Source organism: Tachypleus tridentatus, chromosome 7 (assembly GCF_004210375.1).
Source record: "Tachypleus tridentatus isolate NWPU-2018 chromosome 7, ASM421037v1, whole genome shotgun sequence".
NCBI classification, from domain to species: domain Eukaryota; kingdom Metazoa; phylum Arthropoda; class Merostomata; order Xiphosura; family Limulidae; genus Tachypleus; species Tachypleus tridentatus.
In genome coordinates this window covers 168,619,808-168,637,417 of record NC_134831.1, presented here as the reverse complement: position 1 = coordinate 168,637,417, position 17,610 = coordinate 168,619,808, and the positions used below count along the sequence as shown (strand labels likewise).

General features: G+C 34.0%; 1 protein-coding gene across 11 annotated transcripts in view; it reads left to right on the top strand.

The window, feature by feature from the left end:
• The window catches only part of LOC143257174 (epidermal growth factor receptor kinase substrate 8-like protein 2), a 64,245-nt gene that overhangs the window by 9,190 nt on the left and 37,445 nt on the right, over positions 1-17,610 (top strand). For 2 of the 11 annotated variants that reach the window (XM_076515524.1, XM_076515522.1), the window contains exons 2-4: positions 5,676-5,739; positions 10,478-10,582; positions 13,370-13,470. In XM_076515524.1, coding sequence (XP_076371639.1) covers positions 10,518-10,582; positions 13,370-13,470 — 166 coding nt within the window. In that variant the 5' untranslated portion in view covers positions 5,676-5,739; positions 10,478-10,517. Of the gene's footprint in view, positions 1-5,675; positions 5,740-10,266; positions 10,583-13,369; positions 13,471-17,610 lie in introns of those variants that run through there. The other 9 variants (XM_076515523.1, XM_076515521.1, XM_076515529.1 and 6 more) reach the window with 5 other exon arrangements.

Here is a 17,610-nt window from a genome sequence, read left to right as displayed (position 1 = left end):
ATACAATTATGGAAGTAAATATATTAGAATGTCCACCAAACTCAGCATTTTCTATTGGTAAAACCAGTAACCGCTAGCTGTCACTAGAATACCAACATTCACGCTGAGCCTTGAATAATAATAAAGCAGAATAACTAGTTCTATGGTATTACAGCTGCTCTTTAAATTTATCCTTGAAAAATAAAACAATATAACTGTAATTCGTTGTGACAACCGATAACATTATTAAATATACGCTGTGTTATAGAGCTTACAGACCTTCACCTACAAAAATTTTTTATAGTAACGACCTCATTTTGCTTACCTCGTAGTAAAGGTCAGGGAGTTTGTTCCACTCATGTACTTTTAGACGTCAAAATGTGTGAGCGTTATTTATATCTTCCATTTGTTTACTTCAGTAACATTTAGAAGAACCTAGCGGTTAAACTTTCTCTACTTTCACTTGGGATAATCGGTGACGTGGTCAGCGTCTGCGCTTTGAGAGGGATGTTTTTATAATGTCGTATTCTCACAGTTTTGAACATTATCTGAAGAACGTCCATATTCTTCGGAATATTTTCAAAACATATTTTTTTGTTTTTCTTTAGAGATTACTTTTGTGTTCGTAATTAAGTTGTTTGAGGGAAAACGTCCGAAGTTAAATTCCTCTAACTGAAGCTGTACATGACAATATTGTATAATTTAATAACATTACAGCGTCGCATAGCTTCTATAATGTTTACTTTAAATCACGTCACATAAGACCATACAAATATTTAATTATAGAAATAATTTCATCAAAGCTCTATGCATGTTTAAATCCTTAACTGCTGTCGTAGATCGAATCCATTCGATAAGAACAAGTTAACATGGGTAACGACCTGTGTTTTGCAAACATCCACTATTATCGTCCTTGGTGTGTTATTTATCCAGCAGAGGAAGATACGACAGCATCTCAGAAAGTAGAAAACATATAATGGACGTGGATAATTCTGTTCCTATGAAAGTTATACATGTAATAGGTGTGGAAACTATCTTCTCTTATCATCAAAATACATGTTACCGGTGTCGAAACTGTATCTTCTTGTGACCAACATATATACAATAAGTGTGCAAGTGAAAATTGTCTCTTCTTTCGATTAATATACATATAATAAATATGGAAACACAATAAATGTGGAAACTGTCTCCTCCTAACATTATTATACATACAATAAAAGTTTGTCAGTTGTAAGGTTATCTTTATTCTATCACTTTTCCCACAGTTGGAAACCCTTTCCTCCTCAGTATAAAACATGTGAAATTTTATAACGAGCCACATCTAAACATCAACGATAACATTCGACAACAACTTTATTAGTTATCATGAAGTACACATCTCTAGATATTAATCACTGTAGTCGAAGTAGTGAGTAGGTCTGGTAGAGAGTGTCCGTAGCTGAAAAAATATCCTATTCACTTAATGGTATTTGATACTTACATTGGTTTGGTTTATTTTGAATTTTGTGCAAAGCTACTCGAGGGCTATCTGCGCTAGCCCTCCCTAATTCAGCAGTGTAAGACTAGAGGGAAGGCAGCTAATCATCACCACCCACCGCCAACAAATAGTGGGATTGACCATCACATTATGATGCTCCCACGGCTGAAAGGGCGAGCATGTTTGGTGCGACGGGGAATCAAACCTGCGACCCTCAGACTATGAGTCAAGCGCCCTACCCACCTGGCCATGCCGGGCCGTTTGGTTATGACTTTTCCTTTGAAAAGTCCTCTGAAAATATTTGTTCATTTGAACCTCAAATTTTAATGCTGTAAGTCTGTAAGCTTACTACTGACAGACAAAAGAACATTGATGTGATTGAGATATACTCTTCAAAACAAGAAACGCAAAAGGGATATATTTTTATTTTAAAGAGAAATATATGTAATAACGTTACAAGCTCAGAGTATGTGATGTTACACGTGTTAAGGCACTGATTGTCAGACCAAAATGACAATAAAAGTTGTGCACTTTAAAAACGGAGGAAAACATCGTATTTTTTGCCAAAACGCATTCGTGTCCAACAAATTTGTTTGAGAGATCTGCATGTTCTGCAAGTGCAACATGTGCAAAATCCCTATAAAAGTGACGGGTTCTCGGTTTCCATAGCTCAGTGTTAAGCCACCGACACGCAATACAGTTACGCCAAGACTGACTGAAGCACAATGCAACAACGCCATTAATCTTTTGGAAGCAGGCGAATCTCGATCAGATGTTGCCAGAGCTGTGAATGTCCACCCAATCACCATCACAAGGCTATGGAATCGTCACCAACAACATGGATCAACTCGTGACCGTCCACGATCTGGCAAACCTCGTGTGACCACGCCCGCACAAGATCGCAACATCCGGTTACATCATCTTCGGGATAGGACCACCACTGCGACGTCTACTGCCTCCACCATACCAGGGCTGCGTATAATTTCCGATCAGACCGTACGCAACCGTCTACGTGATGCAGGAATCCGATCTCGACGTCCAGTCAGAGGCATCATCCTCACCCAGCAACATCGTCAAGCACGGCTGCAGTGGACTCGGGCCCATCGGGTATGGCCTCATCGACGATGGAGGCATGTTTGATTCAGCGATAAATCACGTTTTATGCTTCGTAGGCAGGATGGAAGGAACCGTGTTTATCGTCGCCGAGGTGAACGTTTTGCAGCAAACTGTGTGCAGGAAGTTGACAGATTTGGTGGTGGCAGCGTCATGATGTGGGCTGCCATCGCCTACAATGCCAAAACAGACCTTTTGCACATTCGAGGAAATCTTACGGCTCAACGATACGTCGACGAGATTCTTAGGCCCCATCATGGTGAACGTCAACCACGTTTTTCAACATGACAATGCCCGTCCTTACACAGCCTGACTCACCACTGTTTTCTTGAGACATCACAACATCAACGTTCTTCCCTGGCCCTCCAGATCACCATATTTAAACCCCATTGAACATCTTTGGGACGAGTTGGACCGACATCTGCGACGGCAACAACCTCAACCACAGACTCTACCTCAGCTTGCAGCAGCTTTGCAGGCTGAGTGGACAGCCATTCCACAGGAGGTGATTCGTCATCTCATCGCTTCCATGGGCAGGAGATGCCAAGCAGTTATTGATACTCACAGGAGGCATACTCGTTATTGACGTTGAGTGACGTTAAACTTCAACTAGTGAGCGCGGACTTCGCCTTTGCAGACTTTGGATGTTCAGCAGTGAATGTGCAAAGTTTCACACATGTCATACAGAACTACCCGGAATAAACTTGTTAACAATTTGTCTCAAATTTTGCCTTTTGCAATTCTTTTTTTGAAGAGTATATATACATATAGCCCTCATGTAGCTTTGCACGAAATTCAAAAAAACAATTCAAGTAATTTTATTTTGTTTAAAAAAATTGTAATAGTACTGAGAGTTTTATGTTCTCGTTGTGTTAATGGAAACTTTTGAATACAATAATACACATTGATATATTTCAGGGCTTGAGTTGATCAAACCGGACTTGTAAGAAATTTTTGTGAAAACTCTCCCCTTATTAGAATTTGTTTATGAAAACGTTCCTATTGTATAATGACTAAGGGCACTTGTAAATTTAAGGATACATTATCACAATCTGATTGGTCAATATCGGTTATGCAGGCCGACTTCACTGGACTTTACCACATGCTTTTCTTCTACCTTTTCTGTTGTTTTTTTTTCTTTGTCAACATACATTGTGACATCATCAACTAATCAAAATAAGACAGTCTCGTAGCCCACGCTTCGTAAGAGTTGTGAAACGGAGCTTCACTTGAAAATTTTACGTTCAGGTTCTGGTATATATTTAAAAATATATAGTTTTTCTTGAAGGAAGGTTTGGAGTCTATGAGCATCTAGCAAAAATCATCATTACACTAATTTTAGTTACGTTTAAAGCCTAAAGAGGACTCTAGTGTAGTAGTGAAATTATGGCAAGAAATTACTTGTTAAGTTTTAGGTAAACCAAATAAGAATAAAGAATCAATGACGAGCCATTTCTAATTAACTTGTAGCTTAAAATATATTAGGTGAATACTAAAGTATGGTTCTCTGTAAATCAAATATTGTGTCTAAGATGTACAAGATAATAACATTAACACTTGAAATGGTATTGGTACATGTTCCAGGACGTAAATCAATTATAGGTCTTTCTTCAAAGATCCACTTCTTGAAAATGTTTCCTGCCATGGTCCATTATAAACCTTAAAACAAATTAAAAAAGCCAGTGGCAGTGCCAAGGGGGCTTGAGTCCCCTCAAATGTGCCAAGCTACCCCTCAGCCCCCAATATTGTTACCTACATATATTCATAAAATATGGAAAACACAATCACCGTTGTTGCTTAACAATTAACATCAAAGAGACATAGATCTGTAGAACTCAACGTCTTCATTAAGACGGAAGTATGTGTCATGCATCCCATAGAAAAGTACTGAATGCACTGAAACTCATGCGCTGTATGCCGCTCCCTGTGTAATGCTATTCTATCTTGAGCTTTGACGAAGCTTAGACAACCACGTTGATTTCAAGTTACAACAGATCATTTGGGATTTTACTTGATAAACCAAAGATTTCACAGATATTTACCCATTAATTTCATTTATCTTTTATTGAAAAGTAAAACAGAGCATGCATGTGTATTGTGTATAGGTCAAAACTATGAAGCATTTAGCTGGTGTTGTGTGCTCTGTGAGATCATTTTTCATTGTGTATTAGCCATCCAAAATTGTACTGATGATTGTGAAATACACTTAAGATTGTGACTTGCAATCCAATTAATGTTATACTTATGACTAGATAACAACCTTACATGTTAACTAACTAAATAATATTTCTAAACAATTCTAGAATGAATTTTGACATTGTCATTGGGCGATTTAGAAGTGCCTAATTTAATGTAATGTAGTAGTTACATTATTGTAGCAGGTGCTTGTCACACTTATGATAATAAAAACAATATCACAATCACAGTTTGGCCTGTATGAATAATGTGAACTTATGAAGAAACCAGCCTTTCTGTGAAGGTCAACTGCAATTTAGACATTTTGTTTTGGTGCTACTATGACCATTCAATATCCAGGCCGCAGGTTTGCTTTGTTCGAGCTCGCGATTCCCGCCTCGAACGCCTTAAGCGTATGAGGTGTACGCTCTACGTACGGCTAACGATCGGCTCAGCCCGATCGAGATCCAGATGCCAGCCGCACACCACTCCCCGCTCACTTCCATTAGCTACCCACAGTTTTACAACATGTCCTATTTGTAATAATGAATTATTAATCAGAGTATGAGTTTCCAATGAAAACTACATTGAAAACGCAGTTCAAAATAGCACACCTTTCTGAAATGTACCTTGGTATTTAATTATTATAATTTACCATCTATACTTCATATTGATGGCATTTTGGGAAGCCCCTCCACCGTTTACCTCAGCCCCCCAACGAAAATATCCTGGCGCCGCCACTGAAAAAAAACAACACTTAACTAGACTTTGCACTGAACTTCAAATCACTGTAAAATGTTACTGTGTGATTTCTCTGTATGTTAATTTTAAACTTTCGTATCTGAGCCCATTCTTATTCAAGATAGAATTTATCGTTGTAATACTATTAAAAGCACATTATAGCGAGTAATTTTGTTTTTGTCTATTACAGCACTAAGTATGAAGAAATGAGAAAAAAAAATGATGAAATTACTGAAAATATCTGGATAACCCAAGTAATAATTATTGAAGTTAATTACAATATTGATAATCAAATTTTTTGGTATTTCACTGTAATCACCTTAAAGCCAACAAAGTCATGGAATCACAAACCATTTGGTGCATTGAAGAAAGAAGAAAAAGGTTAAAAATCCAGCGAAATTCATGTGTATGATTCAAGGGATAAGATTCTTAGTTACTAGCATGATACATTTAAGATGTGGATTAATATTTGTGGATACAAATCAATTAATTATTTTATATATTGTATTTTATATTAATTTATGCATCTATTAAATTAAACAGACATTATCAGTATCCATTTTGAAGTTAGTATTAATTGATCATAGCTGACATTCTGTTTCCATTTTACCATGAAATTAAAACTGTGTTAATGAATATCTTTCCTTGAAACATATCAATACTTTTAATTTCATGCAAACATACAGTTTCAAACAAGAAATTCTTAAAATTATTTTCATATTAATGTGTTAAGCATTCACTTTTCAAGAGTATTTATGAGTCAAATTTTTTGCCGTTTAAAGTATATGCCAGTTCAAGAAACTAGGATTTTAATGTTCTCATTGAGGCAAGAGGCATTGTATAATAACCAATTAAATAATTACTTTCTTCAAATAATTGAAGAAGTCTGCTATTCAATCCAAACACCAGAAAATAAACTGTTGGAGCTTTTACTAAGAGCTCAGTTTAATGAGTGTGTAATCAACTTTATTACATTAAATCTGAGGAGTTAAAGTTAAGACTGAACTTAAGCAGAACAATTTGAAGTTGTAATAAGATGTTTCTTGATAGAACAATTGATTATAACAGTACATTTGGAATATTTACATTTGTATGGAATCTATCTTTGCTGTGCATTGTAATCTAAACTTCACTGTTTGTTACTTTCTCCTAAAAGTTATTACATTTTTGTTCAATAAAACATCTAGGGTTTTCAAACAGTTAATATTTTTTAAAGAAACTCACTAAAACGTAGAATTTGTTTTCATGATTTTCAAGTTAAATTAGGATGTATTAGTTTTTGAAAAAATTGTATTTTTTCATTGCTTAATTCTTTTAGTGGTTTTCAAGAAATGGAAATTAGATTTCTTTGTTTGTTTTGGAATTTCGCACAAAGCTACTCGAGGGCTATCTGTGCTAGCCGTCCCTAATTTAGCAGTGTAAGACTAGAGGGAAGGCAGCTAGTCATCACCACCCACCGCCAACTCTAGGGCTACTCTTTTACCAACGAATAGTGGGATTGACCGTCACATTATACACCCCCACGGCTGAGAGGGTGAGCATGTTTAGCGCGACGGAGGCGCAAACCCGCGACCCTCGGATTACGAGTCGCACGCCTTACGCGCTTGGCCATGCCGGGCCCATTAGATTTCTATAAATAACATACTTTAAAAATCTGTTTGCAAGGAACAAATATTAAAATTTAATTTAATGTCATTCTACCTCTTTTGTTAAAACTAGTAAAAGGCATTTTAATTTTAACGTATTATAGTTACCCACTAATAATAATACAGTAAGTGCTCTTTTACCCTGTCCTTTTATAGTTCAACAGTACTCACCAATTCCTGATGTGACTGGATCTTCTGATATTGGGAACAACTATAATTTCAAACAGAAAATAAATAAAAATCACAGGATTTCTGAAAGCTTTCAAAACAAAACTTTGTCATTTGTAGTTTTTAAGACTCAGAATGTCGTAATCTATTTAATTAGATACATTCTTCAAAAATATCTATCCAAATGATCAATCAAGTCTGAACTATATAAAAAACAAACTGAACTTAGAGTTTGTTAGGCTACATTAAATGTGGTAGAGTTTTGCTACATGAAAATGTCTGTTTAAAAAGTTATTTTAAAATTTTATTCAAGAAAACTGATATTATTTGATAATTTCCCCATTATTGGTGTGTGTGTGTTTTCTTATAGCAAAGCCACATTGGGCTATCTGCCGAGTCCACCAAGGGGAATCTAACCCCTGATTTTAGAGTTATAAATCCAGAGACATACTGCTGTACTAGCAGGAGGTTCCCCATTATTAATTATAAATAAAACACTCAATTTATATCAGTTGTTTCTTAATCAGTTTTTTGTGTGTATAAAACAAAGAAACATTGTTTCAAGTTTCTAAATCGGTCAGTTGTTTATCACTAATAATTCAGATTAACAAGTTACAGATATTGATATTGAATAACTCAGAGAACACACCTAAACAAAGTACTAGAGAATATGTTATAGAGTGTGACAATCTTATTTCACATGTATATATAACCAGGTGATGGATAATAGTCTTGATTTGCTCCATAACAACAAATGACACATAATCATGAATATTCTGTATTCAAATCAAATGACAGAAAATGATTCATAAACACTGGACAATTGATGTTGAAGTGGCAAATCCAATTATGTTCTGGTATGTTTAAAAACCTGTGTGATAGTAAAAAAACCTACTAACCACCTTCTGTTTCACATGACTCAACAGTTATGTATTTATTTACTACAGTTCAGCATGCATCAGTGTCACATGTTTACTATAATTAACATAACTTTACATCAGAAACCAATCAACAGTAACCACAGTGATGTCACATGTTTATAATAATTAACATAAGCATACATCAGAAGCCAATCAACAGTAATTACTGTAATGTCACATGTTTACAATAATTAACATAAGCATACATCAAAAGCCAATCAACAGTAACCACAGTAATGTCACGTGTTTACAATGATGAACATAACCCTACATCAGAAGTCATTCAACAGTGACCACAGTGATGTCACATGTTTATAATAACTAGCATAATTACAACACAGACCAATCAACAGTAACCACAGTAATGTCACATGTTTAGAATAATTAACATAATTATAACACAAGCCAATCAACAATAACCACTGTAGTGTCACATATTTACAATGATTAACATAATACTGTGTCACAAGCCAATCAAAACTAATATCGTAATGTAACACACAACAATTAACGTAAGTATAACACAAGCTAATCATGAACAACCACTTTGGTGTCACAGCTTTACAATAATTAACATTATACTACAGATGTTACTGTCACAGGTTTACAGTAATTAACATAACACTATAACATAAGTGACTTTTGAGTAAAACATATATTGTTAATCTATCAGAAGATATGTGTTGTAATTTAATACATTTGTAATATGTTGTGGCTATATACCAACAAATGAAAACTTAATTTCTCAAAAGAGAACTACTGTAAAAGCCAGACTTTAAGTAAATATTACATTTCTTTTTGAAATTTTGTAATCACTTCCATGCTATCTTCTGTATGTTCTTTGCACAACTCAAACAACCCAGAACTACTGTTAAATTCCAAAGAAATCAACATAAATTAGAGAATCAATAAAACAGTATGCAGTTTTAATAGCAAGAGAGTTAAATAGAACATTTCACAATGATCATATTTAAATACTAACTATAGAATCAGAAATAGAAACATAATTTAAGTCTTAAGTTTCCTGTTAGAATAAATATATAATTTGTTATTAACCCTTACATTTCTGTGCTATTTAATGATTCTGAGCTGTTCTGTTGACTGTTTCTAAAAACAATTAATATATTTCAGCTGAAACATGTATGAGGAAGTACATATTTATTTTATGTAACTTGTTCACACAACTTTATAAACACAAAGTTGGTGCTACTATAGTGTGCAGTCTACAGAGATACTGTCATCACAACTGTTTTAAAAATACACTGAAACATAATTTCTTGAGTTATATCTATTCATGTTTTTGTGTTCCAAATAAAAATCAGCAAATAAAAATAATTTAATAAGCTGTGTGTTGTGTTCCAAATAAAAATAATTTAATAAGCTGTGTGTTGTGTTCCAAATAAAAATAATTTAATAAGCTGTGTGTTGTGTTCCAAATAAAAATAATTTAATAAGCTGTGTGTTGTGTTCCAAATAAAAATAATTTAATAAGCTGTGTGTTGTGTTCCAAAAGAGTGCCTTAAATTTACTTAAACTACAGAATAAATATCTTTGTAGACCACACATATATCAGCATTCATATAGTTTATAGTTTTGCAAATTACTCTTACCTTTGTTTAAATGTTATCTTGTTAAGTAGGTTCAGCCTAAAGATAACTATTCAACTTTTACAACATGTGAACCTGTAGGTGATGAATCAACTTCTATTCAGTGTAGTGAGAGAGAGTGATGTAAATATTTCTAGATGTGTAGTGTTTTAAGTCAAATAATTATGATAAGTGACTAACATCTTGTGTAATAACTGGAATTCACTTTGTTTACATAGTATTTATTTAATTTTGGTAAAAGTAATCTATTCTTCTGTTACATCTACTGATTTTATAAACTAGTATATATCAATAAAGGTTAGAAACAATTACTGTAATCTTTCAGAAGAAGATGTTTCTTTAATTCAGAAAAGAAGTTTTTCAAAATTAGTTAAGTTCATAATATAATGATCCTAAAGTAATTAAAGGTGTTTTAAACGTTACAGTCATGTTTTATCTATGCTCGCAAACTCATACATTTTTCAGTATCTTCCAGATAAGAGTGTCAGTTATCCTCAATGTGGGAGTGTACTTTGGAACTGCTTGATTTCTAAGTACAATGTTTTTGATAAGAACAGGTAATGCAGGTATTGTGTAGTGGTGTCTCAATAGAATCAAAACTCCTAAAATAAAATTAGAGAAAAAGTAACAGTATTTCTTCTGTGTTAGTAGAAATAACCTCTCAGGAAAATCCAACCTGAGTATCTTATAAATGAGTTTTTGGAGAAAGAAGTCCAAATCCCAGTTTTCAGATGTTTCTTCTGTAAGTAGGACAAGGTATGTACCATGTTTTGGTTTCCTATAATACTGCTGAATCATACCCACTTCTTTACAGTTGAATGAATGTTACCAAATGTTAAAATAACAGGGGAAGGCTTAGAAAGATAGTGCTTACTCACTTAGGGCACTATGGTATATTGAAATGGTCCCTTACATTTTGAGTGGGGGGTTAGAGTTCAGTGCATAGATAACCATTAAGTATTATAGAGAGGAGATTCTTGAATAAGTTGTTAATTGTTTAAGTATATAGACTTGAAAACTTGAAGCCATTTCTACTATGTAGTATTTAATACTTTAAAAAGTATCTGTTCACGACTATCAGGAATTCCTAAATTTTTTTTAAGAATGATATTAAAAGAACTTGAACTGATAGGTCAGTTCTTAGTGTGACACTGTGTCATTTAAATATACAAGATGAGTAATAAATGTATATGATAAATAACAATAACTAAAATATACAGCATATATCTGTTAAGTATCAGTATTATCTGCAGATTTAAATATTACTTCTGTCACTAATAGCAATATTAAGCCCAAGTAGGCCTAACTAGACTGCAGGTAGTAAACATTTAGCATAACATGCCTGATAATCATATTCTCTGTTTATAGTTACAGTCAGAACTCAATAACACATGTTTCAACTATAAAACCTAAAAGATAACTAGAACCCAAACATAATGACAGGTTACAATTATAAAACCAAAGAGATAGCTAGAACTAGAACTCAATGACACAGGTTGAAACTATAAAACCTAAGAGATGACTAGAAATGGAACTCACTGACAGGTTGCAACTATAAAACTTAAGTTCAGATCACAACTAGAATCCAATATAACAAGCTAAAGGGTAAACTATAACCAGAACTAGATGAAAAACAGTCACAAGTGTAAAATAATAAAATAAATTTCTTATTGTAATTAGTTGGTACACTGAAAGTATGTCTTCTTGCTTTCAACAAAGTGTTTGGTGGGGAAATAAAACTTATTTCATTAGCCAAGTAGAACACTAATAAAAATTGTCATTGATATATTTGTTAAAACAACCAATGTTTTGAATATTTCAGTTAACTTTTAAAAAAAATAATGTAAATGTGTTAGGCTAAGCATTGTAATTTAGATGAAAAGATTGAACTGTTGCTGCTCCTACAAAATACAAGTTTAATAATATTTCTCTTTTGTTGTGTTTTTTCTGTTATTGTAGCTGATCAGCCTAACATTTAAGTAGATGACAGTTATAACAAATGATGATTTGAATCTAATAAACCAACTTAAAACCTACATTACACCTAACAATTTCATTAAATGCTGAACATCATACATACATACATGTATTAAATATTTATTAATAAGGGAAGTAAAAGTATCCAATAAAAAAATACTTCAAAGAGACAGCAAGTAAAATTGTTTATAAAATAGCCCTTGAACTTTCCTGTCAAGTAGCTGTACATTGATGATGTGTATACTGTTAAGTTTGTATGCTGGTGACTTGCACATGCTAATTAGTACCTTCCATGGACATCTTATACTTTTATCTAAAACCCCATATTATTAAGATAATCATTATTTAATTTTCTTGTCTGTTGTTATGAAGACAAACAAACGTATGGCATAATGAAGATCATCCCCTATTGTATTATATGCCAATTTCCTGGTAACTTTGACCAGCCAGATGGGACAAAGTTTTCTCCTTGAAAGGCAAGAAGCAACTTTATTGCCTCATTCCTACATTTATGATGAGTAATTTATACAATATAACACACAACCAAACTCTACAGTGTAACTATTCTTTTGCCACACTACATCTCATATTCATTTGACATATTGTGTACTTGGTTGGTCATATGCTTTTCTGCCCATCTTTGCAATACACTGCCACATTTTTTCCTCCTTTTCACACTTCCATTTGTGTGAAGAATATACTCTGTCTTAATAGGATGCAATTTCTCATGAAAGTTGCTCCTCCAGCGAGTCCCAGATGTTGGGTTTTCTGGTTCATGGGCTTCTCACTTTTGATGATAACATATTCAGATTTTCTCTTTCGCTCCAGCCTCTCCATCACCTCAGTGAGGAATTCTAGTTACTGTGTGAAAAAAGTAATTGTATTGGTATAGAAGTTAATGTCTTCCTGGCCTGAAAATGTATTTCCAATCGATAGATACCTCTTTACACCCCTTCCAACCTACTATTCTTACCTCATCTAATACTGAAGTTAATTTTCAGTGCAAATAGTTATAGGGATCTACGTGGAGAATCTGCTGTCCTCCTATTGATAGAGGGTTTTGTCACGTGATGGTAACACCATGTAGTCACACAGTTCAGATCAAAACACTTGATAACTGAAGGCTAATGGCATTCCTAAAATCTCAAAAAAATGGATGTGTGAGGAATAACTACAATATACAAAAGATATGTATATCTATAGGAAAAATAAGTTCACGTAAGGAAAAATGGTAGCAGTATATAATTAGATAAGAAAGTCAGAATGCCATTCATGATGATCTAGAACTAAAAAACTTAACCACTTAGCACTAAAAGTTTCTAACCTAAATGTTTATGATGACTTAATTTAAGTACTTGATGTGTTAGCAAACTGGTTACAAACACTGCAGTGGTTTTCAATACCATTTTAATACATATGGGTAGAAGTGACATTTTGGTACATAAAGGAAATATGTAAAAGAATGAGATATTTTAAGAGTGTTATTTTGCAAATAAATGAATGGTATAAGATATTGATACTTTAGAAGTGTTATCTTGACAACAGTTATTAAAATTGTTTCTGCAGGGAGTTTGAACGGCCTTGCAACGGACAAGAGATGTCTCCACACCATCAGGACCCAGACAGAAGAGACATGAGATCTTCGTATGCTAATGGTTATGGTTCGGGTAAGAAGCTTTTCTTTAGAGACGTTTATATCCAATATACATGTTCAAAAATTGTATGTTATACCCAATTAAGAAGTTAGAATATTCATCTAAGAAAATTACATAATCAACTATAAAGTCTTAAAGGTTAGCATTTTCCAACAAGGCTTTAACTAGTAACTGTTTGAATGGATAAACATATGATTTCCAGAAGAAATGAAATTTCAGAATATTCTTTACACAGAACCAGTATTCAGAAAAATAGAACGCTCTTTATGGATTTTCATTGTCTATCTTATGCAAAAATTATTAATATTTACATTGCTTGAGATGCTAATAATGAAATGTTTCATTTTGTTTAAGATATATGCATATTTTCCATTTACTTTAACCAGTTAGTGACCTGGGAGCTTTTAATACCTATAGTAGGTCCTTGTAATCCCTAAGATACTTAATATATCATTCGTAGAACTAAGATTAATTAAAAATTAGTTTAAAATAGAATAAAAACATTATCAAGCAGACACCATGGGTTGAAGCTGTTATGTTAAGAATAGTTTTATTAATAATAATAATAGAGTAATCAGTAATAGCACACTTTAACAGCTACTAAAGTACACTAGCTTTGTATTTATAACTGGTGACACTCTTTCTTTCTTGATGCTTGTCAACTGGTCATTACTTTATTAAGGGCTGGCGACACTCTTCCTTTCTTGGTGCTGTCCACTGGTTATTACTTTGTTTAGGGTTGGTGACACTTTTCCTTTCTTGATGCTTGTCAACTAGTCATTACTTTATTAAGGGCTGGCGACACTCTTCCTTTCTTGGTGCTGTCCACTGGTTATTACTTTGTTTAGGGTTGGTGACACTTTTCCTTTCTTGATGCTTGTCTACTGGTCATTACTTTGTTCAGGGTTGGTGACACTTTTCCTTTCTTGGTGCTTGTCAACTGGTCATTACTTTATTAAGGGCTGGCGACACTCTTCCTTTCTTGGTGCTGTCCACTGGTTATTACTTTGTTTAGGGCTGGTGACACTTTTCCTTTCTTGGTGCTTGTCAACTGGTCATTACTTTATTAAGGGCTGGCGACACTCTTCCTTTCTTGGTGCTGTCCACTGGTTATTACTTTGTTTAGGGTTGGTGACACTGTTTCTTTCTTGATGCTTGTCAACTAGTCATTACTTTATTAAGGGCTGGCGACACTCTTCCTTTATTGGTGCTTGTCCACTGGTCATTACTTTATTAAGGGCTGGCGACACTCTTCCTTTCTTGGTGCTTGTCCACTGGTCATTACTTTATTAAGGGCTGGCGACACTCTTCCTTTCTTGGTGCTGTCCACTGGTTATTACTTTGTTTAGAGTTGGTGACACTTTTCCTTTCTTGATGCTTGTCTACTGGTCATTACTTTGTTCAGGGTTGGTGACACTTTTCCTTTCTTGGTGCTTGTCAACTGGTCATTACTTTATTAAGGGCTGGCGACACTCTTCCTTTCTTGGTGCTGTCCACTGGTTATTACTTTGTTTAGGGCTGGTGACACTTTTCCTTTCTTGGTGCTTGTCAACTAGTCATTACTTTATTAAGGGCTGGCGACACTCTTCCTTTCTTGGTGCTTGTCCACTGGTCATTACTTTGTTCAGGGTTGGTGACACTCTTCCTTTCTTGGTGCTTGTCAACTGGTGATTAATTTTGTTCAAGGTTGGTGACACTCTTCCTTTCTTGTTGTTTCTCAAGTGTTCATTTCTAGAGGGTTTGTGGGTTTTATTTCCTGTTTATCATGTAACGTATATGCAAATCTCTCAAGACATACTTGTATTATCAATATTTTTTTTATAAAGATGCTAGTTATTATTAAAAATGGTTATAAATTACACTATATAACAAAATTTTTACTTCTTTTTGTTTCTGGGCAGAAAGTGTAATTTCTCAGTTGCTTATGCCTAAAGTACATGGAAAAGACCTGGGTAATGAAATTTTCAAATTTACCCATTTTCCAGAACATTCCAGGTAAATTCAGTACTGACTAGCTGATAGAGAATTTTGAAGAACTTACAAGAATTTTGAAGAACTTTCTGGAATGTTGTAGAACTTATGAGAATTTTCAAGAGCCTTTTAGAATTTTTTAGAACTTACAGGGGCTCACCACTCACCACTTCAGTTTAGTTCTAGCTGCCTAAGTGAACACATAGACCTATCCAAGAAAGCTTTACTAAATTTCCCTATTATCTTTGTCTTTGAGACAGCAGGGACACTGCAGCACACTACAACAGGAAGCACTGGCCACAACAGACCAAGTTATCTGTAGGGAGGCACAATGTCAAGTGTGAGCCACTAGTGGACCTCCAGAAGGTGTTATTCCCACCATTGCTCATAAAATTGGGTCTTATGAAACAATTTGTCACACCCCTTGATAAGGAGTCTGCAACCTTCAAGTACCTTCGAGACTTTGTCCCTAAGCTGTCTGAGGCAAAGGTCAAAGCTGGTGTCTTTGTTGGAACACAAATAAAAAAGATCCTGGTGTGCAGAGAATTCCCCAAAAGCTCAGTAGGAAGGAAAAAGAAGCTGGGGGCAGCTTTGTCGCAGTAGTTCGGGGCTTCTTGGGCAATCACAAGACTGAACATTATGTTAAATTGGTTGAGATTCTTGTGAAGAACTATGGCAAAATGGGCTGAAGGATGTCCCTGAAAGTCCATATCCTTGACGCTCATCTTGATAGATTCAAAGAGAACATGGGAGCATACTCAGAGAAGTAAGGCGAGTGCTTCCTCCACCAAAATATACTGGACTTTGAATACCGCTACCAAGGAGCATATAATGAAAACATTATAGGGGACTATATTTGGGGGCTGATACTTAAAAGCAATTTACATTACAGTTGCACATCTTGAAAACCACTCACTTCTAAACATTTTTGTATAACTTTAGTATAAATACATGTAAATCTTGATTCATATGTTTATTATTCAGACCTTATGTAAATGAAAATGTGCAAATTTGTCTGTTTTTACATAGAAAATAGGTTAATTTCTAAATTTCATTATCCAGGCCACAAAAGCAAAGTTTGAAGGAAATAATGGCCATTTTCTGTACTTTTAGAACATAAGCAATTAAGAAACAACACATAGTATCCAGGAACAAAATTTGTGTTACATAGTGTTATTTAATTATCTAAGAATTTAAAACCAACCTAACACCCTGTGTGGAAAATGTGGTTTGTCTACATTAGGTGCAACTGGTTTTACATACTTGGTTTATATATTACAGGATTATTAAAAAATTGTAAATTTGAGAAGAGGGAATAGGGATCTTCAAAAAAAAACCCACAGAAACAAAATAGGTAGTTTAAAGTGAAGGTACAATTGCTAAAAAGTATGCAAACAAATTAAAGTTAGAGATGTAGTGTTCACATTACTTCCTGAAGTTACAAGTCCATTTTAGAAAAATCTGTGTCTGACAGCTGTAATATTTAGAAGAGTCACAATAGGGATTATTGTCTGAGGAAATATTGTCAACACTATATCTCAAACTTTAAGTTTGTTTGTTTAATTTTAGGTGATTGTATTTTAACTTTAAGATACCTATTTTGTTTTTGTTGTTTTATCAATCCATATTCCTTCTTTCTAAAATAACAGTTTTTAATAATCTTGTTTTTTTAGTATTTTTGTCCATCATGGACATAAATATGTATAATATCAAAATTAACCCACTTGGAATAGTTTAGTTTATTGAAATATGCAGTTGTTGTATGATGCTGTCTTGGCTATTGCTCCTGATGCCAGTACCACAGTGTTATCATTGATGGTGGTACTACATGTATTATCACTGTGATATGTGGTAAGTAACATACTACATATTGTGGATATGCTTCGACAATATATGTAGCTATGATATTTATACCTTGTAGCTATGTAGAGAGCCTGTGTAAATACTGGAATGGTGCATGAACTAGATTTTGTAATCATACGAGTTTTATACATGCAGATACATGCTTTAGAAGTTGGCTGGTATTTAAATCTTTATGTATATAAATATATACTTATACATGCAGCCTTTATAATATTTTTATATATATAGATAGCCATATGAATTTTTCACATTGTATTGATGCATGCATATATGTATTCAATGCAAATACGACTGTGTCATAATATAATAGCTCATTTA